General features: G+C 53.6%; 4 protein-coding genes across 4 annotated transcripts; all 4 read right to left on the reverse strand.

The window, feature by feature from the left end:
- Window positions 1-365: 365 nt before the first annotated feature.
- LOC128275044 (bumetanide-sensitive sodium-(potassium)-chloride cotransporter-like) lies at window positions 366-3,638 on the reverse strand. The gene is made up of 6 exons (XM_053013417.1): window positions 3,513-3,638; window positions 3,039-3,447; window positions 1,444-2,971; window positions 873-1,370; window positions 546-807; window positions 366-479 (listed from the first exon to the last, which is right to left on the reverse strand). The coding sequence occupies exons 1-6, from the start codon at window positions 3,636-3,638 to the stop codon at window positions 366-368; spliced, it is 2,937 nt and encodes a 978-aa protein (XP_052869377.1).
- Window positions 3,639-6,398: 2,760 nt separating this feature from the next.
- On the reverse strand, window positions 6,399-10,310 carry LOC128275063 (bumetanide-sensitive sodium-(potassium)-chloride cotransporter-like). Its single transcript, XM_053013442.1, has 7 exons — window positions 10,177-10,310; window positions 9,167-9,663; window positions 8,560-9,095; window positions 7,495-8,471; window positions 6,959-7,429; window positions 6,580-6,850; window positions 6,399-6,512 (listed from the first exon to the last, which is right to left on the reverse strand). Exons 1-7 carry the CDS (start codon window positions 10,308-10,310, stop codon window positions 6,399-6,401), a joined length of 3,000 nt encoding a protein of 999 aa, XP_052869402.1.
- A 635-nt stretch (window positions 10,311-10,945) lies between these two features.
- LOC128273464 (coiled-coil domain-containing protein 149) lies at window positions 10,946-13,085 on the reverse strand. Its single transcript, XM_053011431.1, has 5 exons — window positions 12,914-13,085; window positions 12,113-12,835; window positions 11,935-12,019; window positions 11,705-11,849; window positions 10,946-11,630 (listed from the first exon to the last, which is right to left on the reverse strand). The coding sequence occupies exons 1-5, from the start codon at window positions 13,013-13,015 to the stop codon at window positions 11,069-11,071; spliced, it is 1,617 nt and encodes a 538-aa protein (XP_052867391.1). The 5' UTR covers window positions 13,016-13,085; the 3' UTR covers window positions 10,946-11,068.
- Window positions 13,086-13,449: 364 nt separating this feature from the next.
- On the reverse strand, window positions 13,450-14,240 carry LOC128275065 (uncharacterized). The gene is made up of 3 exons (XM_053013445.1): window positions 14,139-14,240; window positions 13,671-14,074; window positions 13,450-13,603 (listed from the first exon to the last, which is right to left on the reverse strand). The coding sequence occupies exons 1-3, from the start codon at window positions 14,238-14,240 to the stop codon at window positions 13,450-13,452; spliced, it is 660 nt and encodes a 219-aa protein (XP_052869405.1).
- Window positions 14,241-15,111: the final 871 nt, after the last annotated feature.

Consider the following 15,111-nt stretch of genomic DNA (forward strand, 5'->3'; position numbering starts at 1 on the left):
ATCGGTCCTTGCCCTTCAAAGTAGTGCGGCAGGACGCCAACATGTGGATAGGACTTTCGCCACGAATGGCGAGATTGTGTGCAAGTGGTGCACAGAATCAGAGCGAAATTAAAATGTATTGTGTAGGTAATAAATTTTATCTCTTCTCTATTGAACTGTTAGACAATATTTTGTTCATTTTCATTAGTTAACTCTTCAATACACGTTGAAGCCATGCGGGCTTTTGTTAAACCCTTCAGAAATTCGCTCAACTTTGGGGCTTTAGCCAGAGCCTTCTAGATGAACTCACTTTGGTCGGAATGGCGTGTTGATCAATTGTTGTCACTAGTCACTCATGGCCACTTTTTTACGCGGCTTCACTTTTCTTACGAGTAAAACGTAAGCACCGACGTCTGATTGCCACGTACGAGCAGCATCGGCGGCATGTCCTTCGTAAGCATCTCCAGCCAGGACATGTAGAGTGGAGCGGAAACAGTTCCCTGCGCGGCAAAGTAGAGCGCAAATTAGTTTGGCTTGGAAAAATGGCCAAATTCTCGATCTCGTACCAAACGTGGCATTGGCATCGACATCACGATCAGGCTGGCAGCGGTCGAGTTTTCGAGGATCATCTCCCGGAGGCGCAACTGTCGCTTGGTTTTGGCTTCTAGCTCACCGACACACGGCTCCGGGATGTTCCGGTTGCTGCACCAGTGATCCAGAAGCCGCCGGTGCATGGCGACAGTATCCGCATGCGGGGGTTTTGTCAAGCCCTCCAGCATGGTCAACGAGGAGTAGTCGATCCGAAGTTTTGTCAGCAGAATGGCCATACTAAAATGCACCGGGTTAGAAGCAAATCCGACGATTCGAGACCCCCACGGTGGCTTGCTACTTACTTGGTTTGTTCCTCGGCGAGCGTCGCCTGATGATTGGTTAGAGCAAAGATACGCACCTGACACCGGGACCACGTCGAGCGGAGGGACAGGATGTACGGGATCAACACGGTGAGCCCACCGTCATCGTAGAGCCACCAGACGTCGATCGTACCTCCTGTTGGGTGCTTCCGTTGAAAGACGTTCAGCTGGTCGATGATGGCTTTCGGTGCGAGGCGACTAGAATCGCTGCCTGTGCCGTTCGAATTGCAGCAGGAAGGGGAATGCTCGGGAGTCGAGAGCGAAGAACTTCCGGAACTCGTTGTCCCAAGCTCCAGCGTTGAGTTTATGTACATCAGAGTGTGTGGCGGTGAGGTTGCCCCGCGATCAGCCATTTGCTGAAGGCTCGACACGGAAGCGGTGGCGCTCAGTACCGCTTCAGGTTCGATTCCATTCTCGTTGGCGGCGATCCCCGTCGGTAGCCGGAGTATGGCCAGCGCCATACGGTTATCGAATGCGTCACTGCGAAAAAGGAACCCAAACAATCGGTAGGGAATGAAAAATGACACAAAACTTCTGTCCAACCCGGCCTTACTTGAGCACATTGTAGTACGTTTGAAGATCCTCCGGCGAGCAGGAGGTCCAGTCCGCTTTGTACCCGATGAGGATAATGTTCGGGGCCAGCTTCCCCACACCGGACGTTTGTATGAGTGCCCGGACGCCTTGCTCGAACTCGAGCCCATCGATCAGCTGGTAGAAGCCACGGATCTTGCGCACTTCCATCGATCGGCGGCTCGCGATCGTTCGCATTTCGCGTTTCCGATGCGACAGTCGCTCCCGGACGACGTCCCCAACGATCATGAGCGCGTGATGCTTGGTGATCTGGTGGGCAAGATCGACCAGCGGTAACCGGGTGAGCGGATTCCCGGCCAACACTAGCACCGACGGGTGGTAGTTCTTCACGTGGTCGCCAATCTGGCGCAGTTTCAGTGCGGCCGCCAGGGCCGTCTTGTAGGTTTGCTCCTGCGTCGTCGAGCCCCAGTTTACGGCCGGTTTGCGATAGATCACGGCCACGTGCAGTACGAAGATGAGCACCATCGTTATGCCGGTGGCTATGATGTCAACTAGGAACATGAGCAGCACACATAGCACCGTACCGAACAGACTGACCCACTGGTTGTAGTAGCGGAACGTGGGCCGCCAACCGATCGGTGAGACGGTGGCGGCGTGAAAGGTACAGAAGTTGATCAGCGCGTACGAGGCGAGGTAAAAGTTGGATATGAGCGGCGCGAGGAGGTTAAGCTTGGCCAGCAGTAGGAAGACGATCGCCACCCCGGACACTAGTGCGTACGCTCGCAGTGGTTCGCCCCGGACACCGTAGCCCCGAGCGAAGTACGTCAGCCCCGGGTAGAGGCGATCGGTTCCCAGGGCTTGAATGATGCGCGGCACGGAGAGCAGGTTCGTGAGTGCACTGGACAGGGTCGCGGCGAAACAGCCCACATAGACGAGGGCTCCCGAGAGTGACATCAGCTGCATGATCGAGTAGTCGTTGTGTAGCCCGTACTCACACGGACGGTCCCACGGGGATGAAGGGACCGAGCACCCGACGAACGTTCCGTTCACGAGGTCTCCCAGCACACCGGAAGCATCCCGGTGGGCCGCGGAACCAGCCAGCAGCACAAACGCCACGTACGATACGCCGGACACGAGCAGTGCAAGCAGGGTACCCTTCGGTATGGCCTTGGCTGGGTCCTTCAGCTCACCGCAAATGTTTGCCCCCGCCTGTACGCCCGTCACGCTCGGAAAGAACACACCGAGCACGCTGAAAAAGTCCTGATGGATACGCTCGCTGAAACGGTAGTCCGGGCCCAGGTTGGCCATCAGACGCTCCCCGGACAGTCCACTGAAACCTTTCGCCAGCTCGCTGTCCGACCGCGGCCCAATCGCCACACCGACAACGAAGCTCACGATGGCCACGGCAATGGCGATGACGAAAAAGTTCTGGGCCTTCACCTCCCAGTCCATGCCGGCGACGCAAACGATCGCCAGGAGCAGGATTGTCGCCGTGCCGACGATCCGTATGTCGTTCACGCCACCGTCGACGATCTTCACTCCGTAGCTACCTGACGCCGTATACAGTGGGGATGATGAGTGGCGAATGGATTCACGGAGCACGCACGCGAAACTCACCGAGTAGCTGGTTGAGCGAGCTGCCGAAACCGATCGTGTTCATCGACACCGAAACCGAGTTCGCGAACGCGAGCACGATGCCGACGGCCCCACCAAACTCGGGGCCGAGGGAGCGCGAAATGAGGTAGTAGATGCCACCACCCTTCACCTGGCCATTGGTGCAGAGCGCCGAAAGCGACAGCGTCGTGATAATGCACACCGTATACGACAGCCCGATGATGAGTAGCGTCTCCAGTATGCCGGCCAACGCCACGATCCAGCTCATGCGTAGAAACAGCATAACGCCCCAGACGTTGAGCAGACACGGACACAGAACGCCCTGTATCCAGCCGAGTCGAGCCGCCGGGCAAGGGTGGTGCTGGTCTCCGGTCCGATCGGTTGGCGGAGTGTCATGTTTATCGTCGGGTTTCTGGCAAAAAAAAACGAACCCCACTGTGAGCCGATGAGACGGGCGATCGTGACGCTCGTGTTTACCGAAATCTGCTCCTCCAGGTTACCGTGCAGTTCGCCGATGGATGGCCGCCGGATGGCTTTCTGCGATGTTCGATAGTGCTCCAGCCGGGGCAGCGGATCACTGTGGACGGCGTGGAAGAGTTTCATCTTTTAAAACTAAGCGGACTCTATGCATCCGACAGGGACCAGCGAGCAGTCCCTAGTGAACGGAGCGGAGTAAACATTGGGTGGAAAAAAGCGAAACCGAAGCCAATGTTGAAGGAGAGACACCTTTTTTTACAATAAACTCTACAACTTCATGAACGATCGCTACAACCAGCAGGCAGCGCAGGCAGGGCGTGAGAAGATGGAGTAAAATAATACAACACGATCGATCACGAGGCGCAAAACATACGCAACGGTGGTTGCTCTCCACGGGAAATTGCTTTTGAACAGCAACAACAGCGATGGTATTGTTCGCCCGGCGGCGATCTGAATTTGTTAATTGCTTGAGACAACAATGGCGTCGTTGCGGGTGATCGGCGGGGCGAGAAAAATCCCACAGCGAAAGGTATGTCTAGGCACTCTCTAGTCATGTTAAACCGAGTGTTTAATGAAAAGGGAAGCCTGTAGTATGCTTATCGATGCATAGCTCTCCAGACCAGACAGCTACAGCTACGATGGCTGCGATACGGCACTCGTGTCGTTGACGTTTTAACCTTACATTCAATTACAACGTTCAAAATATACAATAATTCAAACTAAAAGCGATAGCTTCGACCTAATTCCTGTACCAACGATTACGCAACACCAGGCGTCTCCATTTCACAGAAGGAATCGCTACACAAGCGTGTGCCGTACCTGGTCACCGGATCGTGGTCCTCGTCGGAGTGGGCCGCTTTCAGATCCACCGAAGACCAACCCGTTTCTAGTGTCTCGTCAGCCACCGTGAAGATGGCTACTCTGGGCACGGTCGTTGGCGCTGTTGAACCTGCCGGGGGCCCGTTGGGTTGTTCTGATTTACGCTGCTCGCGCCATCCCCAGTGCGCAAATATTCGTCGAACACTGGCTGTCAGGGCGGAACGATTCCACAGCATGATTTGCCTTTATTTACGCACAAGTCTCAAGTCTACCGATCCGTTGGACCAGTATTGCAAAACTAAAATCGCTCGACTCTGCACTCGGTGGTCGGGGCCGGATTGTTTGAATCTGAAACAAAAATTATATTGGAAAAAGCATAATCTCGAATGTAAATAGTGCGCTGGACCCAGACAGCCACCCCTATTTTGAACGAATAGATTTCCAGGAAGAATGAACATTCACGAGCCGTCTCACGAGGTGACAATTGCCGGTACAAATAATGGCAGATCAGTCAGGGTGCGAAGGAGTTGGATCGGTTTTGACGTGAGTTTGGTTCAGCAGACAGCGATCAAGCAGCTGATTCCGTATCGCAAACCCCTATTGCAGAACGATCTCGGAACAAGATCATAGATTAGTTTCTACTGTTATGGGATTTTTACACTCATCATGTCAATAAAGCGGCTTGCTGCTTTCGTTGATAAAAAATGGTATCAGAGGACCCCGGAGGTGTAATTACTCATCAGCCATCGTTGGGTGCCAAGATAAGGCCATTGTTTAATAGCGAAGCGGCCCCAACCCGCCAGCGACCACGCGTCCACTGTTTGCATTGAGTACTTTATGACAGGGGGCTCAATTGTGCTGCCAGATTGAACCGGTTTGCGGTAGACTTTTCGGCACCGACCAAGGGAGCCGAGTCCCAGGGACTTCATCACAGTCCCTGTTTGTTCATCACATAAAACACGCCGACGGAGGAGACAGCGACGGAGAGAGTTAATGAAGTTGTTGCTGCCGTCACCAAAATGTGTTACTTTGCTAATGAACGGAGCACGTCAATCGAGAGCGGGAATTAGAGACGAGAACCAACAATTTTGCACTTACAAAGTTTCGGAAATAATTTCCCAATTTCACTGCGGAATTTTGGAGCTCGGTTTTTGGAACACGTTTCTGTGTTACTGATAAACACCGTACACCGTAGCAGCGCGTTCTGTGGTAGGTTCAAATGTGTTCCCGGTTCTAGGGGCGCCACGTTCCACGGGACCAACGAAGGGCCAATCCACAGTACCGTTCTGGCACACCTGTTGGCAAGCTCTGAGAAGATTTGGTCGAGGAATGTGATGTAGGCGTGCGAGACGAGCTTGTCTCGTGTTTTGGAGTTTGAACAGCTGCTCGGTAAAATTGCACGCACAGGAGATTGGTACAATTAGTCCCCACATAACTGAATGGTTACGTGGCCCGCGTTTTTGCCGTTCGCCAGGCGTCTGCGACAATTCCAGCATCCGGCAGTCAACATCTTGCTTGCAATGGGGTTCGATCGCGGGCCTTTTGCGGGTTCGGAAAGACGCTGGAGTCGCTGGATTTCTCGCGCTCACCGGGCCAACCATTTGTGTAGGGCTTGAAGCACTTGAAGGACATCAAACGTCGAGTTGAACTGCCCCCGCAGTGGCGCGACATTAATGATAGATGATGGTTAGGAAATGGCATTTAGACTGCAGAAGCTCAGGGCATGGTGCACGGCATGGTGGAAGGTGCTAAGAAAACATCGTGCCTATGGCGTGCAATTAGCGGCCCAGTCCGTTTTGTGTGCTTCCCCAATTCACGTTCGAGTGCCGGATATCGATGTGGGATGCTAAATTTACTGTTAAGATTACCTTCTGCGACCAACTTCTGATATCAAGCCATCGAGGGTGTGATCGATTAGACGATCGCAGCGCAAGCCAGTCAGATAGGCACACCGGAGAGAGGTTATTGCAATTAGAAGCAGGGGGCTCTTTATTGGGGGCTCTAAAAATAAACACTTAGCACTCGGTTGGTTGTACACAGATCGTACTAAAATGCAGCTTTGCAGCCTTACGAGTAGAACGTGAGGACCTCCGTTTGGTTGCCACGCACGAGCAGGAACGGTGGCATGTCCTTCGTGAGCATCTCCAGCCAGGACATGTAGAGCGTGGCCGACACAGTATCCTGCGGGTGGTGGAACCGTGTGCAGTTAGACCCAAGTACGGATCACAGTACAATCTTTCGGGCTTACCTGTCGCGGAACGGGCATCGACATGACGATGAGCGACGCAAACTTGGAGTGTTCCAGGAGCAGCTCGCGGAGACGCAGCTGTCGGTTGGTTTTGATCTCGAGCTGCTCCTTTGCCGACTCCGACACGACCGGCAGATCGTCGTTGTAATCGATCACGGCCCGCAGTATCTCCTGGTGCTCCAGGATCGTGGAGTCCTTCGGTGTGTCCGTCACCTGCACCATCGTCAGACTGAGGTAGCTGATACGCAGCTTGTCCAGCAGTAGCTTCAAGCTGATTGGGAAAACACCGAACCGAGACGGGGTTACTCATCGCCGGATCCAAGCGGGATTGATCCAAACTCCAAGCTCCAAGGAATCCAAGCTCGATTGCGCTACTTACTTCTGCTCCTCTTCCTGCACGTTGACCGACGATAGGGCGAACACGCGGATCTTGCACTTTTCCCACTTCGAGCGGGTCGTGATGATGTACGGGAGCAGCATCGTGAGCCCGCCGTCATCGTACAGCCACCAGACGTCGATCGTTCCCTTCGGTTGCTTCTGCTTGAACAGATTAGCTTCCGGTTCGTGGGCCGGCGGCGCGTAGTCGAACCCGGGGGCCGCGTGGAACGTTGGAGCCGGGGACACCTGGCTGGACCGGTGCGATTGGCTCAGCTCGTGCAGATCGAGGTTCGAGTTGACCGGCATCAGCGAGCGGCGTGCGATCAGCTTCCGCGGTGGCATCGTAATGGTCGTTTCTAGCGGTGTCGGCACCGTCACCGTGTACAGATCGTTGTTCGCCAACCCCTTGCAGATGTCCAAACCCTTGCCCATGCGCAGGATCAGCAGCGAAAGGCGATTATCGAACGCCGTGCTAGTGAGAGATAGGGAAGCCAGGGAGTGAGTGGCCATATTTGATGGGGGGAACCGGACACTTACTGCAAGGTGTTGTAGTACGCACTCAGCTGCTGATCACCGCAGGTGCGCCAGTTTGTTTTGTACCCCAGCATCAGTATGTTGGGCGCAAGCCTTCCAAAGCCGGTGGATTGGATCAAACACCGGGCACCCTGGTCCAGCTCGACCCCGTCGACGATCTTGTAGAACGCACGGATGTGGGAGTCCTTCAGGTAGCTTTTGCCCATGCCGCGCAGTGCGCGGCGCTGTTTGTAGGGCAACCGCTGGGGAACGACGTTACTGATTACGAGCAGCGCACTGTGTTTGGTGATTAGGTGGGCCAGATCAATCAGAGCCGGTCGCTGCATCGGATCACCGGCCATTAACAAAATCTGCGGCTGGTAGTTCTTGACGTGATCGCTCGTGCTCTCGAGGTTGAGCGTGGAGTTGAGGGCCGTTTTGTACGCCTGCGCCTGCACCGAGGATCCCCAGTTGGCGTCCGGCTTGCGGTAGACGACCACCAGGTAGAGCACGAAAATGATGGCCATCGCCAGGAACGAGGACACGACCGAAATGAGGAACATGATGGCAATGCACAGAATCGTGGCCAGCAGGCTAACGTACGGATGGTAGTACCGGAACGTGGGCCGCCAGCCGAGCGGTTTGACGACGGCCGCGTGGAACGTACAGAAGTTGATGAATGCGTACGACGCCAGGTAGAGGTTAGTGATCAGCGATGCGATCGCATCCAGATCGGCGATTACGATGAAGATTAGCGACACCAGAAACACCAACCCATAGCCACGGTACGGTTCGCCGTGCTTGCCGTAGCCCTTCGAGAAGAAGATCAGGCCCGGGTAGATCCGGTCGATACCGAGCGCCTGTATCAAGCGCGGCACGGACAGGATGTTGGTGAGGGCCGTGCTCAGGGTGGCTGCCCAGCAACCGGCATACGTGATGGCACTGGTCAACGAGATCAGCTGCATCACGGTGTAATCGTTCAGCAGTCCGTAGGTACAGTTCTGTTCGGAGCAAAGAGCAAACAACAATCCGCCCAAACCGCGGGTTAGCTGCGAACGACTCTCCACGCGGCTCTCTGCACGTACTTACACCTGCACTGCAGATGTCGAAATTAACTCCCACCAGATCGGACACATTACCGGAGGCTGCGCGAACGGCAGCACCCGCCGCCATCAGCGAGAACAGTACGTACGAGGTGGCCGAAATGAGGCACGCCCATAGCGTGCCCTTCGGGATGGCTACCGCCGGGTCGCGCAGATCGCCACAAATATTGGCCCCACTCTGGATGCCGGTCACACTCGGGAAGAAGATGGCGAACACGCTGAAAAAGTTCTGCTGCACACCGTTCGTGAGCGTGTAGCCGGATCCGAGGTTGGCCGCCATCAAACTCGCCGACAGTCCCAGGAACCCTTTGCCGATCGATTCGCCCGAATCGCCCGGTCCGATAATGGCGCCGATGATGAAGTTCCCGATCGCCACCACGATCAGGACGAGCAGAAAATTTTGGGCCTTCACCTCCCAGTCCATCCCGACGGCGCAGATGATGATCATAAGCAGCAGCATGACCGATCCGACAATCCGGATGTCGTTGACGCCGCCGTCGACGATTTTCGTGTCCAAGCTTTCTGTTATTAGGGGGGGCGGGGATTGTAATTACGATCACGAACCGCGAAGCCGGCCACCGGCCTCTACTTACTGAGCAGATCGTTGAGCGAGCTACAGAAACCGATCGTATTCATGGCTGCGTTGACAGAGTTGGCAAACGCGAACACGATTCCGACCGAGGCGCCAAACTCGGCACCGAGCGACCGCGAGATTATGTAGTACAAGCCGCCGCTCTTGATCTGGCCGTTCGTGCAGAGGGCCGACAGGGAAAGGGTGGTCATGACACACACCGTGTACGAGAGGGCGATGATGATGAGCGTTTGGATTATGCCCGCCTCACCGACAACCCAGCTGAGCCGAAGGAACAGCATCACGCCCCAGATGTTGAGCAGACAAGGGATCAGTACGCCCTGCACCCACCCGAGCCGGATTACGTGGCCGGCCGGTTTCGGTTCCTCTTCGGGCAGCTCCTGGTCGCTGCGCTGCGTGCCATCGTTCGAGTCCCGGTCACCGTGCAGGACCCCGATCGAGGGCCGTTTCGCTTTCCGCTGCGACACCCGGTAGTGATCCAACCGAGGTAGGGGCTCACTGCAAAGGTTGACATTGATAGGCCAGAGGTAGCCGTGAATGTTTTCAATTTCAAAGGCTACGGTGGCTTCGATAATTAAATTATCGTGGTCAGCTGACGCGATGGGATTGTGTCACGATTAAGGGAGATCGCGAGATATACGGCGCGGCCCGTGCGTACCATGACCGAAATGGCCCTCGTGTTAATTAAAGTGTTTTATTGTGTGCTTTGTTTCGTCGAACCCGAAACGGTGCGATAAGATGGGCCGTTCTTCGTTTACTCTTTTTCGGGACTACAGCCAGACTGAGCAGCCTGTGGCCCGTTAAGAAGATACATCCGGATCCGACTGGATCCGATCTGGTTATGCCGATTGGTACTTGTGGAATGCAATAAGAAGGCAGTGTACGGCATTACTACACATTAGCACCACAGCTGGGCAAATATTGGACCGTTAATTGAGACTTGAAACCCTATCGGTACAACGATCGTGGAAAGGGCGCACACTTTTGGGCGGATTCATTCGCGGGACTTACCTTAGTCCCAGAAAACTGTTGCGATGAGTCCGGCCGTGGCCATTGCTCATTTCCATAGTAGCCGGTTCGTCGGACACGGCCATCGAAGGATTATCGTACCCCATCGGTACGTCCTTTGGTTCTTTTCGTAGCATTTTTGGCGTTTGGGCGGGACAGCTGGGAAGTTTTAGGCTTTTCGCTCCGCTCAACCGATTGGCACGTGTTACGCACTTGCAACAGATTGCTTGCTTTCAATTACAGGGGCAGGAAGTGCACCAGGACTGCTGCCTGGAGTTAATATCACCGATCACTTCTTGGTGCGCGGCACGACACCATTCGATTACACTAGCTCAAGCGCGTTTAAAGCCACCCTACCGGAAGTGGCGCACTTCTCACAGCGACAGAAGCCCGATCCGTCTGAGCTCGCGCCGGCCACGGTCGCGTTATATATATATGGAGAGACCGGGCCCCGGCAGCGACTTTCCTTCTCGATCAAATCCATCGCTACGCAAACGCAAGGGTGAGTTTTAGCGACCCAACGCTAATATGATGGGCCGCCTTGATTCGATGCTCAATAAAGTTAACAATAGTGAAAGAAGATAACGCGCACTGGCCCAGTAGGTCCGCGGAGAAGGAAGGACCCCCCCCCCCGCCGCAGGAGGATAACAGCGAGTGTCATCGGCATGTGCGCGACGAGCCTGTCTGGGTGTGACCTTCCGACGATCGTGCATCGCGATGATGGAGGGTGTTTTTGTATATTTGTTTATTTTCCATAACATCTCACGCGTGTAACGTCAATAGTTAGTCGGATACAGGCGGTTCTGATTACCCTCGCCACTGATCGCGCCAAACAAAACAGAATCGGGATACACTTTTCAAACGGAGTAACAGAATATCTGGGGGCAGCAGGAGTTCAGGGGCTACTTTCGCCCGGGGCTTGCCGAAATTGTTCAATTAGCGCCACGATGTCGTCCGGAAGGGGCGGTATCGGTTCGTTAGGATCGAACTCACGCTCGACCGTGGCCACGAGCTGTGCGATGGTAGCCTTCAGTTCGGCGGTGTTGGAAGCAGTCGAGGTCGAACTGTCAGCCGTCCGCCGACCGCCATTTTCGATTTCACCGTCACCATCGCGATCGTCGTCGCCGTCGTCATCGGAACAGCTGAGCAATGCGCTTTTGTTCGAGCTCGACGACAGCGGTTCCGTACGCTGGCCACTTCCGTGCGATGGACCACTCGAACTTTGCCCCTCCGGAGGCATCATCTGATCTCGAAGCGTTTCATTTTCCTCCGATGCGGCCTTCTTCCGCTGGCGACCGATCAACGCCTCCGCGTCCAGGTCCTGATCTACCGTGGCCGAGCTGTACCCGTTCAGGAGGTACTGCGAAGGCGAAAGCGAAGCAAGTGTCGTTCGGTCGTCACACCCGGCAAGCATTTTGATGCGCTGCTCTAGTTCGGCTATTTTGGTGGCCAACAGTCTGATCGGAAACGGAACGGGAACGTAAAATTAACAACCATTCACAGGATGGGGCAGGACCGCTGGCTCACATACTTGTTGGTCCGTTTTTGGTGGGCCAGTGCGAGGCTTTTGTCGTTCACATTGTCCAGCAGCGCCAAGCAGAGTGACTTTAGGTCGGATATTGTCGCCGCCTTCAACGGTAGCTCGTCGACGGTCCCGTTCTCCAGCAGGTGTTTAACTGCAGACGGCGCAGGGCGAGAAAACAATTGATTAGGAGTTGGCCAGATGGCTCCAATGCAACCGGATTGGGAGCCGGTGCTAACCTTGTGAGTGAGACATGATCGTTTTGTTATTGTTGTTAGTGCCAAACTTAATGATCCCCTTCTTTCGGTTAGTTTCCAGCATGGACTGAGTCCAAGAGCGAGCGAGAGCGCGGTTAATGATGTTAGATTTTTGGTTAGTAAAGATCCCACGAAGCGATACCCGAGCGAAGCCCCCTACCTTATACTTGCTGGCCGCTTGCCGTGCCAGAAGGAGCTCGTTTTCGACGTTCACAATCTTCTCCGCTTGATATTTGTTCTCCAGTATGAGCCCGTCGATGTCGAGCAGGGGCTGTTTCTGTTGCTCCGGTGACTCTTGACCACCGCCGTTGGTTCCCCGTAACGCCACGTTCAGCTCGTGGTTCAGGCGGTGCGCTTTGCACTTGTATGCATCCCGCTCGGTCACGGTTTCCTCTTTTTCGTCAAGTAACGAACGAAAATCGTACTGAAGCTGAGCGTTCCGTTTGCGCAGCGCCTCCAGCTGGGCGATCAGTTGTGACTTTTCGGACTGCCACGTCTTATCACCGGTGGCCGTCAGGAGGGAATCGTTCGCAGTCCGCAGTTTGCCGCACGTGTCCTGTAGTTCTACATTTCGCGCGCGTATCACCTTTATGTCGCCCTCGAGATCGTACAGCCGTTGCTTGAGCGCTTCGACCTCCGTCGTGAGGGCTTCGCTGCGTTCGCGTGTCTGCTTCACGAGTAAGCTAACGGCGGAACTGTTGCCGAAGCCAGCCGCTTGAAAGTCGGGCGAGTTGAGACTGTTCTTGATGGCCGAGTAGCGCAGCTGGATCGTTTCGGCCATCAGCTTAAATTGGTCCCGCTCGGTACGACACTTTTCCAGCTCGTAGCGCAGTATTTTCAACGCTTCCACCTTGCTCTGCAATTTGCGACTGAGGGCCATGTACTGGAAATATTGCGTGTTGGTAGGGAATCAGGGAGTTACTTGAGACCAAACGAAAGAACGGTACGTGCCGCGGAGTACCTCGTGCTCGTCGCCCTCGGTGTCCATATGTTGCTGCTGCTGCTTGGGAACAGCGCCACCGGAAGAAACTCTTCTACCTTTCGCCATCGTTCCACTGGCCATCTTGACCGGGTAACTACAATAATCCTGAACCTGTAGCACTAAGTCCCTCTCATTGCAATCCGATTGTTGTTAAACGAATGCCATTTAATTTTTTAATCGATTTTTGCTACGTACGGAACCCAAAAACTCCGAACGAAGGACGAACAAACGAACGGAATCGCGACTTTGTGTTGTGACAGCAAACAGTTTTTGACAGTTCGTTCAACACTCGAAACGAAACGGCACAGGGTGTATCGAAAAGGCTTTTTCATGTGGACCGGAAAATAGCTGTTAAGGATAACGGAGCTTTTCCTACCGGAATTTAGTACACTCGTAGTGTATTTCGTAGTGATTATGCTTTTAGCTACAAAGGATTGCTAGAATACAACGCTTATAAATTAAAAATAGTTTTGATACGAGCTTTTTATTTAACGAATTCAAACATCACACCAGATTCATTCGAGCGTTGAGTGATGTGCCAACAACGACTTTGGACAACTGGCATAGATAAGATCACAATCCGCTCCACTTGCACCCAGATTTTCGGCCATTTCGTACTTAGCTCGATCGTGGTACTCAGACTCCCCGAACGACCGGTGCACGGATGGGCTGGAAAGTGTACCGCGTATTCCTTATGGTCAGTGGTTTTCAGGCCATCAGTGGTTGACTTACTTACGTTAGCAAGAAGTGGACGGCTTCCTCCAGTAGATCTTCCTGATTACGGTGGAACGGACTGTGGGCAAGTTCGCAGACGCTCTTGGCCAGACAATCGGAGCCAAACTGCGTAGCGTCCATTAACTCTTCAACGGCCCGGTACAGCTGGCCGGCAGTAAGATCCGAGCTGGAGTGTGTAACGGATCGTTTGAATTCGCGTGCCATAACGACGGTTGTTGGTTGAAATTTCCCCTGCACCACACCGAGAAAGGCACGGGCCCAGTGCGTCGGTTTGTAGAATTCCAGCAACCGGAAGGGAAGAACGTAGTTCACCTGGAAGCCCAGATTAATGCCCAGCCGGCGTACGGGGTAGCTTTTCGTCGGTGGCATAAACAGGCGACCGTTCGTTGCTGTGCACATGGTGACCTACAAACCGAACATTCGTCCAAAGAATGGATGTTAAATTATCAAAAAAAGTAGCGAGGCTTACTTGCAATGTGGTCATTCCCGGGAACAACAGTGCTCTGGAGTCTGTGTCCGAAGAGGCAGCCAGGGTGAGCAATACCGACCAGAAGACTGTAAGCTTTATCATCGTGTCTTGATGAACCGAAACTAAGGTCCGCGAACGGGTTGGGGGTGATTTTTACCAAACCAGCCTCCCGAATTGAGATGTCAAAGAGAAAGTACTTGGTGTGAATCGAGTCGAGAAGGCGCTAATGAGAGTATTTGTTGAGAACGAGCTCGTTCTCGCTTGCTGATCAAATAAATGGAATGTGTGGCTTCAAACAATTGGCACCTACACAAAACGGAAAAGAAAACGAGAAGCGTCCCACATGATGGTGGTCGGATTAGAATATAACGTTCACGAGATTAACATATTCTGGTTTCGTTGTTTCGTCTGTCTGCCGTTGTACTATATCTTTAAAATGTGAAGAAAACGAGCGTAAAAACACAAAAGATTCTCTCGGTTCAGCCCCGAATTGAGACCCAAATTGAATACACGTGAACACAAATTTTGCCAATCTTCCATTCCAAATCCATTGATATTTCAAGCTGCACGAGTTGTCGTATCGTTCGATGGTGTCGTTGTGCTTTCCCCGTCGAAAACCTTTGTGCCAAGCGTTGTGTGTTTGAGGAAAAGGAAAAACTCCTTTCCACGGAGAGGGTCATAAATTGGCAGACGCGCGGAGGATGTTCGAAGGACGCTCGTAATCCAACCCTCGGGGGTTGCTCGGTTTGAACAATAAATCATATGCAAATAAACGTAAACGGTAATAATTTTCACGTTTTTGGGCAACGTAGACACGCTTGAGGGTTGCCGTACCGTACGTCACGAGTTGCTGATGCAATTCGGGCTATTTACGTTGCGACAATATGGTTAATGATTTTTCGAGCTTCAAGAAGGTGAAATACAAATCTTGAAGACAAAACAAAGTAAAAGGCACAAATCTGTTCCATCTCGA

This window comes from Anopheles cruzii, chromosome 3 (genome assembly GCF_943734635.1).
Source record: "Anopheles cruzii chromosome 3, idAnoCruzAS_RS32_06, whole genome shotgun sequence".
NCBI lineage: Eukaryota > Metazoa > Arthropoda > Insecta > Diptera > Culicidae > Anopheles > Anopheles cruzii.